Here is a 23,019-nt window from a genome sequence, read left to right as displayed (position 1 = left end):
CTTTCAGTAATGTCCGTCTTGATCGCGTTCTGCGTGATGCGCGAAATGTTGTAAACACAAACTAGCACGTCTTCTTCGGCGCATTATCTCTTCTTCGCCTGTCTTGCGCTTGCTTCCTGCTAGAGCGCCCCCTGGAGGCCGTAGGCCGTAAAAATCCATAAGTGCGCCGCGCCGTCATTTAAGCCTCAGGGTTCAAAGTAACCTTCTGAATAAAATGCATTAAAAGTTCACATTCATTACAACTTGTTTTTGGTGAGCAAAATGTCAGAAGAATTGAATTTAAATGCTGATTGATTGGGTTTTAATACAATGCAGATGGTCCAAACAGCGCCACTGCTTTGTGTAATCTCTGAGTCACATGGCAGAGTAAGAGAAAGGGTTTAGAGCACAGGTGTCAAACTCAAGGCCCGGGGGCCAGATACGGCCCGCCACATCATTCTATGTGGCCCGCGAAGACAAATTGTGCGTCAAATTCGTATGTCATTACTAGAATTGCAAATTGTCTTCACTTTTAATATCTTTTTTAAAAAATATTTAACCAGTTTTTACTCGTCTGATTTGAAAACGAGTTATTTGTCAGTTTGTTTTGTAGCTTTTACTGTATATAATAGTGTTAAGAGTAAAAGTGATCAAGTCATCACAAAAATCACGAAAAAAAATCTTATATAAGCCGCACCTGACTATAAGCCGCAGGGTTCAAAATTTTGGAAAAAAGTCGCGGCTTATAGTCCGGAAATTACGGTAGTCAGCTCGACACCTGCAGTTGCTTCTAAATCCGTAATGATCACCTCTGTGGTGAAGAATAAGCTACACTTCTGACTGTATGACTGCTGACACTTCTGAAGTATTCTCATGAAGGAATGACTAGATTAACTATGTTTACATTCAGTCAATATTTAGATTAAGGTCAGAAGAAGATGGATGGATTTTTGAAAATTAGCAAGGGTGCCTGAACTTTTTGGACCAAAATGATGCTCTACTAACATCTTAACACTATAAGTAGTATCTTTTAACATACTATTTGTAGAATTTCTGCTCCCTCGTCTGACTTTATTAGTTGCAGAATAGGGTGCATAATATGCGTCATCATTAGTGTGACTTATTAGGCTGCTGAGGTTGCAGCAGCATCTAAGGGTGGAATAGATAAATATTGAATGGCCTTTAATGTTTTAATTAGGTCTGCCTTCTTCCTTCATTATATTTCAACAAAGGTGAAAAAGCTGGAGAAAGGGCATTTGCTCTGTTCTGGCCATGTCTACCTTATGTATGTCGTCTTATCTTTAGATGTAAATGTTACACTGAACAAAAGAAGAAAAGTGGTTAGGTGCCAGACTCAAAATGAAAAGTAGTAAAGAAGCTCATTATTTGTCCTTGCACTTTAATTCTATTTCATTTGTTCTAGTTATGAGTTTTGTGAGATGTTTGTTTATATTTTGAAGTTATTTAATGTGATTTCTATCAAATTATAAACAGGGATCAGGGTTCTCACAGGACACTCAGACTTGATTTGGAATTCATGAAAAGCCACTGTATTGAAATTAGATGATCTGTCTTTTGTTTTCAACTGAAAGTCGACTACAAAGCTGTGACAAAACGAACCAAAACCCCTGTGGTGATCTCACTTGTGCTGCACTTCAAATATATTCATAGTCCTTCCCTTCCACCTTAGGGATTTCTTTGTCCTCTAGGGTTGGAAATTATTGCGGTAATACTGGTGTTCTGCTGTGTCTAAAAATAGCATTGATGTCATTTTCAATTCCACGAGAAAAAAAACAAACAGAAAAATCAACTGCAGTCCATGATGACCTAATAATATGAATTCATATTTTTGATCGCACATGAATGTGTAGTTGTGTTTTCAACTTCAAGCTGGGAGATAATTCAATATCAATATGAGTCGTGTTGGACACGTGATCGATGTCAGTAAAAAAAATTCCTTCGACGTAATGTTTGATATATAAAAAGAAAATCCAAGCACAAGCCCTGATTGCAGCATTATGTTTTGTAGTCAGCGCGAAGCTGCCTCCAAACACGAAGCAGCTAAACCCCCCCAAAGAATGCAGCAGTTTTTTAAAAAAAGTGGCCTTCATTCTCTCATTCCAACTCTTAGTTCTCTTAATAAACGTAATGTAACCTTGTAACATACTATCTGCGTGTATCTACTGTGTACATCTCATACAGTGGTTCCTTCCGCATACTGAGGAATGTTTAGTATTCTGTGCTTATGAATGATGGCAGAGGCCTGTTTGGATTTCTTTAGTGCTTGTTCTGACTGGACGTGAGAGCAGTGTTGCGTAATGAAGGTGCTGTTGACCAATTTGTTTGAGGCATGCGCTCCAAGGAATGCAGAGTCAAGTATCTTTACTTTGTACTCTGCTTTACCTGGTTTATTCTTTCGATCAGTTACGTAATCTCCTCAGGTAAATATAGTTTAAAGTTGCGGCTTGATGTTTTTCTCTTTGAATGCTTAGTGTTGAGAAAATCCACCACCAAACATTTAGTAATTCTCGTACCCACACTTCTAAACAAAATTCAGTCGAATTGTTTTCATGTATCTTAATTAGTTCTTTTTAGGCTAGCATATGCAAATGAGACATTTTAAATGTGTTTTCATTTTGCCAGCATGCGTTTACTGTAAATTTGCTGACAAAACATGTTCAGACTGCATAGTTATATATTCAAATTATTTTGTTTATATTTACTTTTGAAAACCAACACACTTGCATCAGAATTGTTTGAAACTGAATCTGCATTTTGTGGAGAGGCGTTAACGACCGTTGGCACAGTAATCAAACAATATTTGTAATATACTGTAATATACAAAATGTCGCATGGCCACAATGATACAGTCAGAATTCAACTGAGCATGTCTTTGTTATTCAAGAAAAAACATTACACCCATGCAAACTGTAGCGAATGTTCTCTTATTTAGCTATTATATATATATATATATATATATATATATATATATATATATATATATATATATATATATATATATATATATATATATATATATAATCTATTTATATATATTTATATATATCTATTAAACCCACAACTTGTTAATGCTACCGGTGTTGAGACTACTTGTGTGTATTGTGCACACAAGATTACACAGGCGCATGCGATATGACTGTGTTTTGGAAGGCTGTGTCAGGAAGTTGTGCAAAAATAGCAAACAGGATACATTCTTATTCTTCCCCATTATTGAATACTCTTATTGCTCTCCACTTACCCGTCCCTTGTGCAACGAGGTACTAGCAGGCAGCTAATAAATATGCTTACACTCGTTCTCTAAACTCTGGGGGTCAGAATGCTTGGTGTTATGAATGGATAATGTTAAAAACGTAGTGGATAGTTTTAGTACTTGACCTAGCGCCGGTTTGGAACTTTGAGGATCATACTCCTTAACAGTATTACTTTAATTAAAACGTTGTTTTTTTTTTAAATGCAAAATGCAGTTATACTTTTTCTGCGACACACAGCACAAGTCAAATACTATCTAACTGAACAGAATTTTAAAATTTCGATAAGAACACTTAAACATGTTTCACTGCACAAAAGTAATTTTGTAAAGCAAAGTACAAACCAAGCTGTTCAAACTTGTATAAGAATAAGGCTTTTAAAAGGTTAGAGGAGAACACTGTGATACCATGACACCATGGTTTACCAACAAACTGCACAGAAAACCCTCACTATCCTCTTTGTCATTTTGTGTTAGTATGTGTATGTGTGTGTGTTGCTTGTGAAAGTTAGAATCCATTCAGTAAAGTTTGGCAAAACTGTTGAATGACTCTATTCAACTGACACGTCATAGATAATGATGAAATAAAAGTTTGCTACAAATTTTTGTTTCATTACAGTCCATGCTCATTTTGGCACCCACTGGTTTACATTCTTTTTTTTTTTAAATTTTGTTTTATCTTTTGTTCTTCCCCCCCATTCCCTGTTATTCTTGGAAAATGCAAATTGAATGTTCATCAGTGTTTTTTTTTAAGAATTTGAAGAGTGAGGAAAAAATCTCCCAGTGCATTTCAATTCAGTTATATGGGCCGGTTCGCTCGCTAGCCCTGTGAATAGTGGGGGGTCAACTCTCACCTCTGCACGAGTATCACCATCTGTGTACAACTGAACGGAAAAAAAATCAACCAATTTACCGATTATATTTACCAACGTTAGAAGGGCTCTAATCAGTCAGGCCCTAATTACCTGTTGATTATCTATTAATTCCGACCACTGCAAATAGTGATCCAAACCTTTTGATATTTTCTACACTGTTCAACGTGAACCCCCAAATGGGGCATCGCTTGGCTATCAAAAATACCTTTTGCTTTTTTAATATGTACAACTAAATTACTAAAGACTTAATTTATTGCATACAATTATGTAAGGTGTATTGTGCATAAACACTCAACTGGATCGACTGAGCCTTACTGATAATGCGTTTGTTGTGTAACCAAGGGAGGTATTAGGTGAGTTTCAGTCTCCGTTGGCCAGATTACTGCTAATCTGACACTGTTGTTTGTAACAACACTAAGCCTATCTACCACACTCACCCCATTTTAGCCCGTTTATATTTGAAGGGAGGGAAACTAGTTTTAGTTAACATAATTTCCCTTTCTCAGCTCCATGTCTGTCTTGGTGTTTTTGATTGCCACTGAGGGAAATCAAATCAACGCATAGACGAACGGACGGACGGACAGACGGACACACAGACACACAGACACACAGACACACAGACACACAGACACAGACACAGACACAGACACAGACAGACAGACAGACAGACACAGACAGACGGACACAGACAGACAGACACAGACAGACGGACACAGACGGACATAGACGGACACAGACGGACACAGACGGGCACATACGGACACAGACAGACAGACAGACAGACAGAAAACTGTTTGATTATAAATCTTTATAATCTGGGCTGTGCAGTTTGTTGCTGAGAGTGTGGTGCTGAGTGTTGATGGTATGTCAAATACAGGGACTGTAGTTGTCTTCAAGCTTGTGTTGAATTGCTAGCAAAGCCTATTTTATTCTGACTGAATCACTTGTGAAGCCTGTTGTCACAAGGCCAGTGAGCCTAATGATTTCCACTAAAGTGTCATTTCGACAAAATCCAATAAAGTCTGCAAATGTTTGCTCTATTGGGTCTTTGTTTTGATATATTATTATTTCTTATGTTCTGGTAATTTTAGTAATTTACATTTTATTTCATAACTATGCTCTTATATCTTTAACTATCAACGCTTTTAATTGTTATATTTGTAACTATGCGAAGCACAAGTTTGATGAACTGTGCAATAAAAAGATGCCTTTCCTGGTTTATGGGTTATGAATCAACATTTTTAAAGAGAGGCACATTAAAAAAAATGTTTAACACAAAATAGAAGTGCGCACAGAAGTGTGTCATTTCCTGCTGTTCGGTTTGTTGAGGTGTGGCTGCGTCAAACCGTTTCCCTTTGTGTGATGTAATTCAGCTCACAGTGTTGCCATGGGAACATGGTAAGCAAACGAAACCCACATGGTTAGCTTGATGGCACAGTGAATCACCACCAGTCCACCACCATCTTATTCTCAGCCACAATGTTATTCTCAGCCTCCATCTCTGTTTAGAGTAGTCACGCCTTCAGAACCAGCTGGCAATCTTGTGTTCCTTAAAGCTTCTCGTATTTATTTTAATTCTTTGCACTTGACTACATTGCACTGACTAAAAAGTTATAGATATAATGCCCTCCATAATTATTGGCACACCGGGTAAGATGTGTTAAAAGGCTTAAAATTCAATAGTCATTTTGTTTCATTTTGTTTGCAGAAGCATTCTCGAATACTGAACATTATACGTGTAAGTGGTTTAGCAGACACAGAACCAAGCTCCTCCCATGGCCTGCTCAGTCCCCAGACGCAACCCCATTGAAAGTCTGTCAAGTGAGCTAAAAAAGCGATTGCAAAAGAGAGGAGCCAGGTCACTAGATGATTTTAAGATATGTTCAAAAATCCCTCTTTCTATATGCTCCCATTTTGTCAAGCAATAGAAAATTAGGTACTGTTTTGTTGTCAAAAGAATGTTTTTACAAAGTATTAACATCAGGGGTGCGTATAATTGCGGCATACATGAATTGGTGTAAAATAATTATTTCTCTATGAGAGATTCCCCCCATCCCAACTGAATAAATGCACTTGAAGTAAAGGTTGAAAGTTCCTCTTAAATTATAGTCCGATAGCATTTAAAAAAAAAAAAAAAAAACCTCCCTGAATTTATTAGAAGCTCCAGAACCTTTCTTAACCAGGTGTGTCAAAAATAATGAACAATGTATTTCCAATGGTATTTCTTTGGCCATTGGATGTTTGTTTTATTTTATTTTTTTAAAGTAATTTTTCCTCATTATGTGTGTGTGATTTCCAAATAAACACAAAACGGATCTTAGTTGACGTTAATTTCATGTTATTTTAAGGAAAAATGCTTTATTGGGATATATTGATTTTTACGTTGTATACACACACGCACACGCTTGTCCATATCGAACACCTCTAAAAGATAATACAGTATACATATATTTTGGTCATGTGGTTTGCAAAGTCAAGCAGTGCTGGTCTACATTTGTATGTAAATTTCTTGATTTGGGGTTTGAGTAAATTTCCACAATCAAATTTACTAATCAATTCAAATTGGGGACATTTGAGGTAAATGTCTGCCTTGAGGGAAACGTTTGTGACGTCAATGAGGCGCAGTCCAGATGAACATTTGTATGTGTAGCCTGACACCCTGTGGACAGGATTGGTTATTACGCACACACAAAATGCCCCTAATATTAATTACCATTAAGACACTCGGAGATCACTCTGGTGTGTATAATTGCCATTTTTAAGATTCTTTACTGTAATTTCAATGTATTACTTTCTACTTATGACTGTTTTTTTTAGATTTAACACTAGTGTAACCCTGTCACAAAGCCTCCACCTTTCAATCACTGAATGACTTAAGATACGAGTGTTTTCTGTATTCTTTCCTCGACAACAATGAATTCTGTCTAGTTGAAAATTTCTCCTTCTCTCACTCAATATGCCTCCCTTGTTGTCATGGTTTCCTTCTGACATCTGTTTTATCTTTCTTATCTCGTTTTATGGTGATTTCCTCCCTTTTGCCCCATTCCTCGTCCTTAGACACTGAAACGCCTGATTCCAGATGAGGTAGGTTTTCTAACTATCTGGCACCGACACCAGTGTGCTTGCGTCATTCATCTTGTCGTCTGTGAATAAACAAACTCATCTTGCCACTGTTTGTTTGCCACAATCTAATCCACAATGTATTAACACATGTGTTCATCAACATACCTGTTGTCGAGTGTGCTCATTTTGGGTGTGCATGCTTTTGAACGTGCACTTTAACTACTGGCAAGTTGATACAACTAATTTCCCAGCAGTCAACGATGCATACACTGTGTGCACGCAAGGGAAATTAGTACTTGTGTTTATTAACAATTGCTCTGCACTTGCATGTTCTATCAGCATATTGATTTTATTAGGCAGTTTGACGTGGTCAATGTTATAATCCCTAATCAATTTACTGAAGTTATTGAAATAAGATCATAGTTGACGCACAAAACATCCAGAAAGTTATTTTAACACATTATTGATATTTTTTTTACATTTATATTTACTGACAAAGTCCGTTGTGACATCATAAGTTGATTAGGGATTGTTTGATGGCAGCTTTTCATTCCCAACTCCCCAATGTAACTTGTGCTATGTTGCCTGCCAATGTAGTTGGAACGCTTCACCAGCATGAGGATGAAGAAGGACAAGGAGAAGCTGAGCCATGTACCAGGTCAGCGTCATTCTGCAGCCGCCAACTATGAAATCCACGCTCCCAGCGCCATGCTGCACGACCACACGGATGAATATGTCCTGGAACTTTTTGAACAGATGCTGGTGAGAAAGCGTGCCTCAATGATAAGTGTACAAAAGCAGCATATGGTGTCATGAACTCTAGTTTGGTTTATCTTTTGTGTCTACTATCTTTTAATGTCTTTTTTACTAAAATGTGACACCACAGTGTCATGTGATTGATCAATCTTGTTTATGTTGTTTAGGTGGATATGAACCTGAATGAGGAGAAGCAGCAGCCTCTCAGGGAAAAAAGCATTGCAATTAAACGTGAAATGGTCTCCCAGTACCTGCACACCTCTAAAGCGGTCAGTAAACAAACAAAATCAATTTCAAGTCAATTAATTTAATCAGCAGCTCTTGATCATTAAAATTCAATACAACTCTCAAAGTTCATCCTTTTTAATTTTCAACTTTTAAAATTGGCCATACCTAATTTTATTTTAGTGATTTCTCACCATTATGCAAATGATTGTGTTACAGTGAGCATTATTCCTCATTAACAGTAAATAGAGCGCAATATGTTTATCAGAACAAGAACTGGCTTCCACAACTGCACGTCTCCGGTAGAGTAAACATTGTTGGTTAACTAAATAGACTGCCACTGTTAGTTAGAATAAATTGTCATACACATCCCAAAAGTAGTCAAGGACAGTCATAGCCGCTGTTGCGCTTTCAGTCGCTTCAATGAACCAACAGCAACCAAATAAACATTGCACAAGCTTGTTCATGGATGAGCTGAGCAGACAGCTGCCAAGGCTGTGTGCTCTTTGACTCACAGGTCACACAACACGCCAAGCTCCTCCTCACTCATAGTCAATGTTACTAACAACAGTGTTGAATACGACAATTGCGACCTCATGTGGACAAAAGGCATACTTGCACCTCAAACACATTTTGTATTTCCATTATGTATGTAAAATCCATGTTTATGCATTTAGTCTAGAATTGATGGGATGATCACGATAAAATCAACCCTAAAAGTATTCAATACCTAATAGAAAGTGTATACTCTTTAAGAGTATGGGAAACGAACAAGTGAGTGTGGCAATGGTCATAAGCATTGAAATATGTTATTCAGTAAATAATAAAAAAATGTTCCGGTACCGTTTCTGAGGTGTTTGTCTGTTGCGGGGAAAGGGGGTTTAGAACATAACCCCTGCGATGAATGCATGACTGTCAGGCAAAAAAAAAAAAAGCTACTAAATTGATGGAATTACAAACTTACACAGATCAATTAAGTACACTATGGAATACATGATTGGTTTAGCCATTGTAGTTGTGTAATACACTCTCTGCTGAGCTATAGAAGAACTTGCAGATCCAAATGATGCTTATGAAATAGCTCATCTAGTCTTATTAACATCATAAGAAAGAATTTACATGTCATTTATTGCTATACTTCAAATGACTCCGTTATTGTTGAAAAATGCAAAGTTCAACCAGTTAGAACATTTGAATACACTGGTCTCACTGTCTCTTTTCTTGCCGTTTGTTCATCAGGGCCAAGACCAGAAAGAAAGCTCCAAGTCAGCCATGATGTATATACAGGAGTTGAGGTCAGACTACCGGGACTCACAGTTGCTGAGTTGTCTGGAATCTCTGCGGGTCTCGCTCAATAATAACCCTGTCAGGTGATGCGCCTATCTATACTTTTTGTGTCCGGATTAATTTGGTGTTTTTAACTACAATATAAATAATTGGACAAATACACACCGTATGAAATAAATGTTGCGAATCAAGTGGTATTGTGTCCTGTAGTTGGGTGCAGAATTTTGGAAATGAAGGCCTGGCGCTTCTGTTAAATCTGCTCAGAAGACTGCAAGAGGAGAAGGACGATAACTCGTAAGATTCACAAACCTCAGTGAGTTGCAAGTGTTTATGCAAACATTGTATGGATTAATATGTCATCCTCCTAGATCGATGGGAGTGAAATGTCAACATGAGATCATACGCTGTCTCAAAGCCTTCATGAACAATAAGGTAAGACTTGTTGTAGTAGGGTTGGCCTTTAAGTCAATAGAAGTTTGCCTTGCTATGAAACCATGATGGAACAAATAACGGTTGTTCTCTCAGAGGTGTTGTTTGGCATTTCCTCCACTGGAAGGTGCGATTATTCCAAATATAAAAGCAAAAATGTATTCAACATGTTCTCAAACGTTCAAAAAGTATTTGACTTTCATGGTACCATCTTAATAGAAAGACCATTTAAAACGAGTCAGAGATTTAATTCTTGCATTTTTTTTAATAATTATTAGTGTAACATGCTGTACCGTTTGAACATTTACACTGCGCAAATAGGAAGAAAAAATGCACTTAATGCTTGAATAAACAAAAAAGTTATTCAAAATTGCACCTGAATCACTGTTTAAAAATCTTAATTGCAAATTGTATTGTATGTAAAAAATTAATGCTGTCCTGCACCAGATGAAAAAAAAATACCATGCAATCAACATTTAAGTCATTGATTCTTTTGGTTCCCACGAGAGGGAGACTGCGTACCAATTGAGAATCACTACATCAATTGAAATATCAATTTGGTTGATTTATTTTTTTTTTTTCACTTGAGCTATAGTATTGGTCAGTCTGCACATATAGGTGTTTTTTCTTTCCCCCCTCCCTTACAATTATCGACTTGCATAATGTGTTCATAATGCCTTGCTCTCTTGGACAATGCAATGTTAATGGTTGAACAAACATGCCGATTTGGTGAACTCTTGAACAGTGATGATTTTGTGGTTACAGGGATTCCACCCAACACCAGTGATATGCAAATCTATTGATTTCACAACTATTCAGCTATCTCATTTGTTGTCTCCTTCTCTTTAGTACGGTTTAAAATCCATGCTGGAGTCAGACGAGGGCATTCCTCTGCTGGTCAGAGCCATTAATCCCAGTTTGCCTCATATGATGGTGGATGCTGTCAAGCTGCTCTCTGCCATCTCCATATTGGAACACTCTGATAATCTGTAAGAAGTTTGTATAGTACAGTATACGCATATAACCACAGATAGGAGCAAAATGTTTAATGTTTATTTTTCTGCAGTCATGAGCGTGTTCTCGAGGCCATCACAGAGGAGGCAGAGAAACAGGACATTGAAAGATTCCAACTTCTTTTGGCTGGCATGAACAGTTCCAGCATTGCCCTGAAGGTAGAAAAGTCAGACTTGCTTGATAAATGGCAATACACCACACCATAATGCATCTGCTACGTTGTGCGTGTGTGTGTTTTTGAAAGGGTTATTGACGCTTCATCTCATTGTGTATTTTTTTTTCTCCCAGGGTGGATGCATGCAGCTAATCAATGCACTGATCAGTCGAGGAGAAGAGTTGGACTTTCGGATCCATATTCGCTCTGAACTTCTAAGATTAGGACTCAGAGACTGTCTAAAGGTACACAAAGTACACTCACTCACTCACTCACTCACTCACTCACTCACTCACTCTCTCTCTCTCTCTCTCTCTCTCTCTCTCTCTCTCTCTCTCTCTCTCTCTCTCTCTCTCTCTCTCTTCTCTCTTTCTCTCTTTCTCTCTTTCTCTCTTTCTCTCTCTCTCTCTCTCTCTCTCTCTCTCTCTCTCTCTCTCTCTCTCTCTCTCTCTCTCTCTGCATTTTAAGCAAAAGTTCAGTTTTGGTAAACACATGAAATAAAATAAAATGTTTCATTTGACTTCTTTCACCTCTGCTTTTACAGGAGGTGCGAACAATAGAAAATGAAGAGCTGAAGGTCCAACTGACAGTCTTTGATGAGCAGGCCGAAGACGACTCAGAGGACCTTAAAGCACGCCTCGATGACATCCGCATTGAGATGGAATATCCTTTTAGGTCCAAGTGGCGTCAGGGCCTAGTATTGACTTTGCTAACAAAAGAGAGATTACTTAATCCATGCGATAATTGTACTTGTCCTTACTTTTTCAAACTGACTGTTCTATTCATAGACCAATGCTTATAGGAGTCACACTTGCTATAATTAGTCTAGCATGCTTTTTTACATTTAAATTGAGTCATGACATTTGCCATCCTGCAGGCATGCATTAGTCATGCAGCTGACCTGAAAGCTCACTGCCTCAAAAGTGTTAATCCGAAATCACTTCAATTACTCTTATTCTAGAAAGTAGTCTCTTGAATTATTTCAAATGGATACTCTGCTAAAAAATGCAGTCAAATCATGCTTGTGCACGTAAATATTTCTTGTTGATGGCGTTTGCTACAACTGGCAGTTACAGTTTTCAGCACCAGGTGTCTCAAATGTTCCCTTTATGATCTTAACATTTTTATTATTGTTACTTATCGGACTGATTATAATCCCTAAATCTGTAATTCAGTTTACAGTGCTGTATTTTTTGTTGCACTCCAGACACAATGCATCACATGTGATAAACACAAATTTAACTAAGAAGATGTGTGTGTGTGTGTGTGAATGTGTGCGTGTATGCTTGTGTGCTTGTGTGTGAGAGAGAGAGGTGAGAGACATAGATTGGATGAAAGCTCGAGTTTACTTTTCATAAATTTATTGCGAGTAGATCCATTTGCAGAATGAGCGTCTGACGTGACAATATAGAGATGTAGCCTTAACTGGATTTGTTTTAGTGATGTGAGGGAAGTGTTTGACATTTTGGTCAACACAGTGAAGGACTCCAAAGCTGAAAGCAACTTCCTGTCCCTGATGCAGCACCTCCTGCTGATCCGCAATGATTATTTGGCCAGGTAGTGCACACGTATACACACACACTTTTCACGGTCATACTCTCCTTGTTCATAATATGGTTCACACATCTACATATTAAAACTGTAATATTGTCTTTGTGGTAGTTTTTTTTTTAAACAAGAAGCCAGCTTTTGAAATTTCAGTTTGGCATATCAAGAGATCTGATATGAAACGTGGAATAGTGTTGTCATATTGAGCTGGGTGTGATTGCTGTGAAATAAACAGGAAGATCACGGCAGAAGCAACAGATCATAATCTCTGCACCTGCCAACCACCTGCGGCTGCATATTTTTTCTTCCCCTTTGTGCTGTTCCATCTAATACTACTCATGACCAAGTGGTCTTGTTTGCTTTTGTTATTGCTAACAGACTATGGTGTTTATGTATTTATTTATAATCCATTTTAAATGAATACATGTCCCAAGAGGTTCAAATGTTTATTAGTAGTTTACTTCTAAACTAACTTATGTCGTGATTTGTTTTATAAATTAGTTCATGAATTGCACACAAGAATCGGACCACACCCATGCAGGCAAGAACATTCCTTTAAACATTCCTTTCCCCCCCCCCCAAAAAAAAAAAAAACTATTCGAACTTCATATCCTTCACTGGCTCATCACAAAGAATGTAACAATAATTAGAAAAAAAACATCAAAGCTTGTAGTGTGAGAAAAAGAATTTGAATTTGAAGAGAAAAAAAACCCATCTTTTTTTGGGCCGTTATTCTAAACGTATGAAATTATATTCCAATTCCATTATAATGCCAATGAGCACCTATACACCCCCAAAATACTAATGCTGTTCTCTCTTTTTCCGAAGCTCTTACAATAAAAAGGTAGGGCAAAGCAAGATATAATTATTGATTGACACAGCAGATGTAGATGTTTTATTGCTGCATGCACGAGTGAATTACCAACACAAACAATTAAATACTGTGATTGAAATATTTCCTTCCAGGTGGCTCAGTGGAATGTAGCACAGGTGGGCTATATATGCGCCTCAAAAGACGGGGATTTAGGCTTGCGGGTGGCAGCTGCTAGTGTTAGTTTGTGGGAAATATACACTTCTTAATTACATTGATGAAAACAAAGTGCAGGTGGAGTGGAAGTACACTGTAAGGCAGACCCTTGGGGAGGAATGTCAAGACAGATGTCATATTAGTGTGATTCTGATTCTAACTACAGTTTTCAAAAAATGACACTAGGTGTCTCTCTCGCTCCACGCTTAAATCTGTAGTTTTGCAGAAAACACACATACACCCACACTGAAGTATAGCCACGGAGTGGAGAATATGTCTTGCTAAGACCGAGTCAATAAGAAAGGTAGGCAGACACAATAAATAACATATGGCTGCATGTAATGGGGTCAAGGAATAAGACCCTTCCAAAATGGAGTGTTGAAGTTGAGCTGAGTTGATGAGACGCAGTGCCAGCAAACACACCGCCAAAAAGTATACATAAAGTGAAACTGTTGTATGGTGGCACATTTCAATTCCCATTTGAGGGCAAAAAACAAACTGACACCTACGTTTCGCAAATGTTTGTACTTGCTCCTTCCAAGTCTGCTCTCAATTTCTATTGTTTGTCTCCATGCAGTAACTAACGAGGCCATACTGGGCTTATGAAAACCATCAATTCCAATAATTGTCATGAGATGTAGCAGAATCATGTCCAATTGCCAGACACTTTTCTACCTTCCCCCCCTTTAGAGTCTTTCCATTTCTTCTAATCATTGCTTTGTCAATCTGTCACTCTTTCCCTCAGGCCCCAGTACTACAAGTTAATAGACGAGTGTATTGCTCAGATCGTGCTTCACAGGAATGGAGCAGACCCAGACTTTAAGTGCCGCAATATCAGGCTCAACATTGAAACCTTAATTGGTAAGTTGTGAGAAAATGCACCACAAAACCTGCTTCTCCCTAATACATTTCTTGGGATAGTAATTTGATGTTGATGAAATGGACCGAGAACTTCATTGGAATGTGTTGACTGGCATTTATGCGTTTTTCACTTGCACAGTCAGATGTGAAATAACTCAAGGTTTAGAGAAACCTCATCAATCTTGAATTCAAGGCCGATTTGCTCACTCCAACTGTGGTGTCACTGTGTGAATTGTGCAGCAGCTCAGACACACCACACGGTGACACCAGAGAGAAAATTCTGCCACCGCAACACTTCATGTACACTACAGGGAAAAGTCAGTGTTACACTCAAATATAGCATAACTTGGTGTCTTGCAGTATTACATCTGCGACACACCTGGATAATTGTAACAAAGTTGTTATTGCTTTTTTAAGCATTTCTTGTAAAATTCTTCTCGCACATGACATGATCTCTCATGTATTTTCCCGAAAGAACAACTCCACACTCTCAATTGTTGGAGCTGACCGACATACTACTATATTTATTTTTTACAATACGTGGCACAGAGTTTTCTTTGAGTTTGCCGCAGTGGTATCATTATCACAGTATTGGGAGAAAACACATGCAAGCACAAGGAGACCATGAATGCCTCTCATTGGGAATCCAAAGCCTTAGGACTGTGAAGCAGACAGCCCAGCTAATATTAAAAAAAAAAAAAATGGAGTGTCATTATTAGCACTAATTGAGTGTGTGATTGCCATTTTTCTTAAATTATAATTTATAAATGAAGTATGCAAATATTTTCTGTCATATTGCCTTTGTGACCGTTTCAGGTGGGAAAATGGCACTTTTTAAACATGGCTCCTCAATATGCTGTCGAGGGAGGGAAACTGTCATAGTCAACAAAATAAGTGCAGCAGTGGAGCAGGCGATGAGTTCAATAGTCCTTTATGAGCAGGTCTCAGTTGTTCACTGAAGAGGGTCTAATTGCATCGCGTCTAAATGCGCACACACACACACACACACACACACACACACACACACACACACACACACATACACACCGAGCCTGTCTGGCCTCCTTTAAGGCTGCCACAGTTATTATCAGTGGAAAGCAGCCCAATTCTGCCCCGCATGCATTATTAAGTGTTTTTCTTTGAACTCTGAAACTCAGCACAGTTTCCCTCCCTACATTCTATCTCCCCCAGTGCTCTCTATTCGAAGTTTGTCCCATTTAGCCTTGCCACCATGACAGAAGAATCCCTCCTCCATTATATATCCAATAACCATGAAAAAAGCGTGACACAAATGTGCAATCTGTTTGTGGGTTGTTAAATTATTGTGATATTCTGACAAAATGTGTTTCCCATTTTGCTCTACCTTACTTGCACTGGATTAACTTGCACAGTTTCTTTTTACCCGGAAGCCATTGTGTCATTGCAGAAACGCTCCCACATTATGCACTCCCCATTCTGCATGCTTCATTTTTTTGTGCATTTATATAATTTTCCTCTCCATTTGAAGTTTTTACAGCGTGTCTGTCATTACTATCGGATTCATCCAGCTGTCTTTGATCCGGCCCCTCTAGGGCATTCATTATTCATATTAATTAGCCCTTTTACGGAACTTGTTCAATAAGTCCTTGAGCACTGAACCACCTGTAGACCCTGCAATTTATTCTTAGACGACCCTGCAATTTATTCTTTGAGGACCCTGCTAGTCACCCAGTGCCCTTCTCACCTCACTCTATAATTTATTTATCTTTTTAGATCAATCATTACTTTGACTCATCCACATTTATGTTGTCAGTTTAGTTTACCTTACGGTAAAAAAATTCAGTTTTATGAATATTAACTGTATAGTCTCTAAATGACCACATATTTTGTTGGTATTTCGCCTCTCTCACCTCCCCCTTCTGTTTATTTACAGACAACATGGTCGACCAAACCAAAGTGGAAACCAGTGAGGCCAAAGCTATTGAGCTCGAGAAAAAGGTGCAATGCACACGCATCAATTCGCATTACGTACAAGCAGAAGAAAATAGATTTCCTCCTCACCAATATTGTATAGCAGGATTTAATAACATTCTGTGCGGCTAGTATTGACTGACATCGTCTGACAAATAAGGGGGGGGGGGGGCAGAAGATGATAAAAGGAATGGAGTGTGTGCTCGTGCACGCATGCATGCACGCTTGACAGCAATTAGACACAAAAATACACCTAAAGACTAACATCACACACACCCTCGCATAAGGGGCTAAATGCTTTAATTGCGGTGTGCTGCTACGCTAATGTTTCCGTCCCAGTGACGGGATAATTGCAGAGGGAGCTGAAACTAGCTCTCATTCAGACTGTCACACACTGGATCATATGCATTGTACAAATCCACACACACACAGCACACATTTTTGTCAGTGGCCACCCACACATATTAGCTCTAAGTTGTGTGTATGTGATGGGTAATTGCAGTCGGTCTTTGGCAGGAATTAGGCATGAGGCTGTCAGGAAACTGACGGCCGGCCTAAAGGATCTGCTGCCTGCAAAGTGAACAGCCTAAGAGTTCTAATATTTTCATGTTTTTCCGTCGGTATTGTATGAACAAAGTGTCCTAGGAGTTAATATAAACACGGATTCTTCAATGTTTACAATATTAACAATTATATTTATTGGTAAAATTATTCTGGTTGTATCTCTGTATGTTTCTGCTGAAGCCTCCAAAGTCATTATGACAGGACCTGGACAAACTGCAGCAATCAAAGTGCATTTCTGCCATAACACGAGGCCTAAAGACTGTCCCTATCATTGCCTTTTGTCATGTGCATTAGCTGGATGCAGAGTTGACCGCACGCCACGAGTTGCAAGTGGAGATGAAGAAACTCGAGGGCGACTATGAACAGAAGCTGCAAGAGCTGAGTCAAGAAAAGGAACAATTGGCGTCTTCCAAGGATGAGCGGGAAAAGGAGAACAAGGGTCTGCAGCTACAGCTTAGCACTCTGCAGCAGCAGGTACACGAGGGCTCACTGACCTTTGTTGTCTTCGAGTGACAGTGATGAAAATGACATTGGTTTGGGATTTTAAAAATATTTATGCCAAAATTCATTTGTCATTTCCTCTCAGTTATGTTTCCTCTCAGTCGTCCTTTGTCATGTCTCGGTTCACTTTTTTTGGTCGAGCTCAGTGGTTCTTAACCTGGGTTCGAGCGAACCCTCGGGGTTCGGTGAGTCGGTCTAAGGGGTTCGGAAGAGCCTCCACTGCGGAGGTTCGAACACACCTGATTTATCGTGTAAATTCGTGATGAGTGGTCTCGCAAAGGCAACAGCAGAAGTCACACTGATTTGCAGGTATGTAATTTGTTGTTGTGATTTCAGGCATTGTGTTGGTTTTGTTCTTTGAACAAGGTGATGTTCATGCACGGCTCATTTTGTGCACCAGGAAAAAACAAAACGCCTATATCTTGAATTCGAAAAAAACTATTTAATTTTTCACTAAAGAGGGGTTCGGTGAATGCGCATATGAAACTGGTGGGTTTGGTACCTCCAACAAGGTTAAGAACCACTGGTCTAGCTGAATGGTGGATTTTAATTTTAGAGTCACAGAAATCTGGCTGTAAATGCATTACAGTGGAGAGTAACCAACTACGATCAGCAAATCAGTTTGCAAATTAATCATTGTGGCCTGTGTGGCAGCAAATAAGCTACCGTACATTTCTGAAAAGTATCATACAAAGGGAAGATGAGAAAAGATGGAGAAGCCATGCTATAAATTCTAAGATAACCTAAAATTGCTATGGCTAGGTCATTTAACAGCGCAATAAGTATTCGGGTCATTTAGAATACTTCTTAGATGTCTAACTGGAACTGCGATAAAGCATCCAACTTTGAAGCGCAAACCAGGTAAATTAAGAAGATTATGTTAAATAAGGGACGACTGTGCAGGTTCCAGGAATAGTTTGCCTACGTCAAAATGCTGCAAGTTTCTTATGCTACTGAGGATAATGGAATAGGTCTTTGCAAGCGGAAGCCAAGTCAATGTTCTCCACTTAAATTACTTTAATCCCTAAATTGTGAAGGCCGTGTTTTTGTGAAACCTCTTAAGTCGAGGCTGAAATTCTACAATTCTGTTGCTGATGTTATTTCAAGTGCATTGTGGTTGGGCAAGATAAATAATTAACATTTCTTCGTGTCTTCATTACTCATAAATAATGCCACATTTGTGATTGTAAAAATCGAGATAAAATCAAAAGTAATGGAGAACACTTACTGTGAGGTACATCATTTCAAACAAGGCCCTTTTGAGCTTAAATATACGTACACCACCAACCAATGGTTAATTTGTAAGAATTGACACTTTTTTTGTGCTCAGACAGAAGTAATGTTGTCGAGCTGTACTATCTGCCAAATGACTGCACCCACCTAAGGAACGAGCGTCCCTGCGGTTTTAAATGATTTACTCAACAATGACAAGTTTCTCTTGAAGAGCGGGGGCACAGTGAGAGGATGTTTTGAAGAGGGCTAAATCCAGCTAATTACAAGTGATACCCATGGAACAAAAATTACTTTTCTATATCCATCTGAAATCTCATTTAATCTTCCATTGTGGTTATAAGAGTTCTCCTCACACCAACTATTAGTGTGGCATGACTTGTAACGACTGTTGGGCTGCAAAATGGCACTTATTACTGGACAATGTGTGAAAACTTTTTTTTCCTGGCTGTCACTACCCCGCTGCTCGACCAGCTGTATTCTGCTGCACTCTGATACCCAATCTAGAATTCACTAACATTGCCAGTGACCCAGAACAATTTGATGCCGTGCTTGTGTGTGTCACCACATAATTTTCTTCCAGTGTGTCATGCCTTTGTGAGCCTTTATATTTGGACTCCAAAATGAGATTTATCCAAGTTTTCAGAGCCAGCAGAATCATCATCATGCCACTCAAAAGCCCAAACACGTGCACATGCTCACAGAGTTGTCCAACACATCAACATCAAACAGGCTTCTCAAACTAAGATGGCTCCCTTTTATTTCTGTTTGAGACACTGCCCACCAAAGATATCTTCATATTCAGACATCCCTCTGTTTGATGCGACGCCCAACTCTTCATCTGCCGCTTCATTATGGAAGCTTGCCTCAGAGGCTCTTAAAGTCTGTTACTGTCATCTATTCAAAATCTGATGAAACAACACTCTTCATCAAGCTGCCTACATTTTGACATGCCTCACATTCTGACATGTAAATAAATGTAGTATCATGACTTTCAGATATACACACTTGATTTGTTTTAACCTTAATTTTATCATGACCACACATGGACATGCATATGAAATCATCATTGTTTAGAAAATGTATTGAGTTTGTTTTAATCAGGTATGTTAGCATATTAGGCAAAAAGGGTTATTATTTATTATCAATTTATATTTGTTTGCCACCACCACCCCAACTCTTCATACTTTCTTTGAGGACTTAATCCCCTAGCCGTTTTCTATGCCTGTCCTCCATTCTCCTCTCATCTCTCTACACCCTGTTCTTCCTAGACTTTAATCCCTTTACATGTCAACTCTGTTTCTTTCTTTTGTGCCGCTTAATCTAATCACTATATTGGCATGCCCATCACTTGAACGCAGCAGAATTTGCCAGGAATAAAGATTTAATGGACTATGAAGCAGACAAGTGATAATTAAACATAATAATACATGGCTTAATACTAATGGTATTCATGATGGAGCATTCTTCCTTTCCTTCAGATTGAATCACTCTCCAAAGATCTAGAAGAGGCGAAGAACAAAGTTGTCACAGTTACAGTTCCTGTGCCAATGCCTGGCGTGCCACCTCCACCACCAGTGCCTGGCCAGATAGGGGGTATGCCTCCACCACCTCCTGCCCCACCCTTGCCAGGCCATGCATGCATGTCACCACCGCCACCTCCACCTCCTCTACCCGGACAAATCGGCATGCCTCCTCCTCCGCCTCCTTTACCAGGCATGCCAGGCCCTCCACCACCGCCACCCTTACCAGGCATGCCAGGCCCTCCACCACCGCCACCCTTACCAGGCATGCCAGGCCCCCCACCACCACCACCCTTGCCAGGCATGCCAGGCCCCCCTCCACCACCACCCTTGCCAGGCATGCCGGGTCCCCCACCACCCCCACCCTTACCAGGCATGCCAGGACCACCAGGGCCGCCACCTCCTCCACCCTTGCCTGGGATGGGACCTCCCCCACCACCTCCGCCTCCAGGTGGTCCTGGTATCCCTCCACCACCTCCAGGTCCTGGTATGCCTCCACCTCCACCGTTAGCCATGGGAGCCTGGGGGGGAGCCCCTGCACCAGTTCAACTGCCATTTGGCCTTCAGCCTAAGAAGGACTACAAGCCTGAAGTGCAACTGAAGAGAGCCAACTGGAGCAAGGTCATATTTAAGTCATTTATGCAATATTTATACACTACAAGTGTGCCTCCAATTAATAATATAATTCAAGAAGACACTCTCACAGGGCAGTTTTGTAATGTTATTAAAATGAAATTTACTAACAACACTATGCTCGTAATAAAAGGGGCAATGCAAGTAAAAAGTTGAACATTCACTGGCTAGATGGTTATTGTCATATTTATTTACTCACGGGAAGCATGTTCAAGTAAATGAATTCAATCCAGACTTAAATTGATTCCATCACAACATTCCAAATTATGATAAAATTATAAAGAAAAATTGAACAATATACTGTGTAGAGTAATACAACTGAATTGATCTACATTCTGCATTCGGGTTTGAATTACTGATTTTTGTTGTGGTCAATGCTATAGTGATGATAGTAATTGCTCCTATTGATAGATATATCTTTCGTGTTTTCTATTTACTGTGTGCATTTTCGCCCTGAAAATCATCTTGCTCACTCACTTTTCCAGCCGCCCTCAATTGCACTGATTCTACCCATAGACTCCTTCACCCACTTACATTTGAATATTTTCATGTCTTCGCAGACAGTCAGCATTCACTTAACAATTGGAGGGTTGCTACTGTCTTCCATCATATAATAGTAGTACTGGCATCTACCAGAAATTCTAGAGAACAACTCATTTTCACATTTTCCTAAAAAGTCATCCAAAATTGTATTGTACATATGTACGTTTAGGGGTAAATGAAAATTGCTCACATTGTATGGACATAAGGGTTGTAGAAAAAGATGTACTAGTTACAAATAGAGCTAAGGACTAATTAGTATGTTCCGCACATGTTTTTGGAAGGGATAATTGACACTACTGTTTCCTCAACTTCTGTTTTTTTAAGCTCATGCAGGTAAAGCATGTACTTTGAAACATTAACATTGAGCATTAACAATGAGCTTGAAGAGTGCACAGCCTTGCATACTTGTTGTATCTATCTCATGACTATACTTCATGCTCTGCACCCCCCTCTCATCTGTGATGGTTAAAACATCAAAATGGCCCTCTGTCTTCCTTTTAGCCTCAAGCTACTGTTTAATGGCTTCAGCAGACTTCATCAATGTTTAGCTTCCCTCTCTCTCCCCCTCGCCGCAGCTTGCTCAGTCTGGCGAGTGTTTGGCGAGGATGTCACAGAAATTGCTTTTTAATAAGCCTTCTTCTTGTAACTGCTTCGCTGAAAGATAATTAAATCGCAGCTAGAAAGGACCGTATTCTTTTGTAATTTAAATTAACTTTTTTTTATGACTCAACCTGCTTCTTGTGTGCTCTGTTGCTTTTTTGTGAGATCCTTTTGCTCATCCCTGTATTACTTTCTCTCCCCACCATTTGACCTTTTCCATCCTACTGCACCCCCTTTCCCTAAGGCTTTGTCCATAATGAAACGCCTGATATCTGCAAATTTACTACCCGTGCTTTCACTCTCGTATTTTCGTTAAAGAGAACACTGAGAAAGCGATGGAACCACATACAAAGTTAATTGTAAATGGTGACCAGAATAGAAAATGAAAAACAGAGGGGGTGGAGGAAAAAAATGCAGCCCTCTTTATTTCTTTAGACTTGCAAGTGAAGCTCTGAAGTTAAAGCTGCTTTGTGGTGCAGACAGTGTGCAGATTAGAGAAAATGAGTGCTTGTTTCCTCTCTTCCTCCTCCTTTCAGTCTTCATTCCTCTGTACTTTCAACCCCCACCCCCCCTTACTACAATGCCCTTGCCTCCTCTTTGTTATAGCTTCACTGTTTCTAACTCACAACTTGGCAGGTGCTCACATAAAAACTATTGTGGAATGGGTTTCTGAAAAATTCATGTTATTTGCATGTGGTGTCCCATCTGTCTGTCTCATATTAGTGTCTTAACATCGGTTTCTCCTTTTAGATTGGACCCGAAGACCTTACTGAGAACAGCTTTTGGACCAGTGCCAAAGAGGAGAAATATGAAAACAATGAGCTCTTTGCCAAACTCACCTTGGCCTTCTCATCACAGACTAAGAGTGAGTGTGTGTGACTTAATTTACATATTTGCTGTCATCATTTATGTGTAATCAGCGACAGCAGTGTTTTTTTTCCCCTGCTTCTCACTTCTCCCGCATTGTCCTCTCTTTTGTCCCCTCTGAC

The 23,019-nt window shown here is 39.3% G+C and overlaps 1 protein-coding gene across 4 annotated transcripts in view; it reads left to right on the top strand.

Annotated features, from left to right (window-relative positions):
- Window positions 1-23,019, top strand: part of LOC125965704 (protein diaphanous homolog 1) — a 35,307-nt gene that overhangs the window by 5,257 nt on the left and 7,031 nt on the right. For 3 of the 4 annotated variants that reach the window (XM_049732175.2, XM_049726772.2, XM_049719395.2), the window contains 16 exons: window positions 7,180-7,206; window positions 7,783-7,947; window positions 8,109-8,210; window positions 9,406-9,536; window positions 9,664-9,747; window positions 9,822-9,885; window positions 10,732-10,871; window positions 10,949-11,054; window positions 11,185-11,295; window positions 11,595-11,713; window positions 12,491-12,607; window positions 14,371-14,486; window positions 16,399-16,463; window positions 17,295-17,474; window positions 20,213-20,875; window positions 22,781-22,895. In XM_049732175.2, coding sequence (XP_049588132.1) covers window positions 7,180-7,206; window positions 7,783-7,947; window positions 8,109-8,210; window positions 9,406-9,536; window positions 9,664-9,747; window positions 9,822-9,885; window positions 10,732-10,871; window positions 10,949-11,054; window positions 11,185-11,295; window positions 11,595-11,713; window positions 12,491-12,607; window positions 14,371-14,486; window positions 16,399-16,463; window positions 17,295-17,474; window positions 20,213-20,875; window positions 22,781-22,895 — 2,305 coding nt within the window. The remainder of the gene's footprint in view (window positions 1-7,179; window positions 7,207-7,782; window positions 7,948-8,108; window positions 8,211-9,405; window positions 9,537-9,663; window positions 9,748-9,821; window positions 9,886-10,731; window positions 10,872-10,948; window positions 11,055-11,184; window positions 11,296-11,594; window positions 11,714-12,490; window positions 12,608-14,370; window positions 14,487-16,398; window positions 16,464-17,294; window positions 17,475-20,212; window positions 20,876-22,780; window positions 22,896-23,019) is intronic. The other variant, XM_049733580.2, reaches the window with a different exon arrangement.

Source organism: Syngnathus scovelli, chromosome 1 (assembly GCF_024217435.2).
Source record: "Syngnathus scovelli strain Florida chromosome 1, RoL_Ssco_1.2, whole genome shotgun sequence".
Lineage (NCBI taxonomy): Eukaryota > Metazoa > Chordata > Actinopteri > Syngnathiformes > Syngnathidae > Syngnathus > Syngnathus scovelli.
Note: the sequence above shows the minus strand (reverse complement) of the source record. Positions and strands in the feature narration are given on the sequence as shown.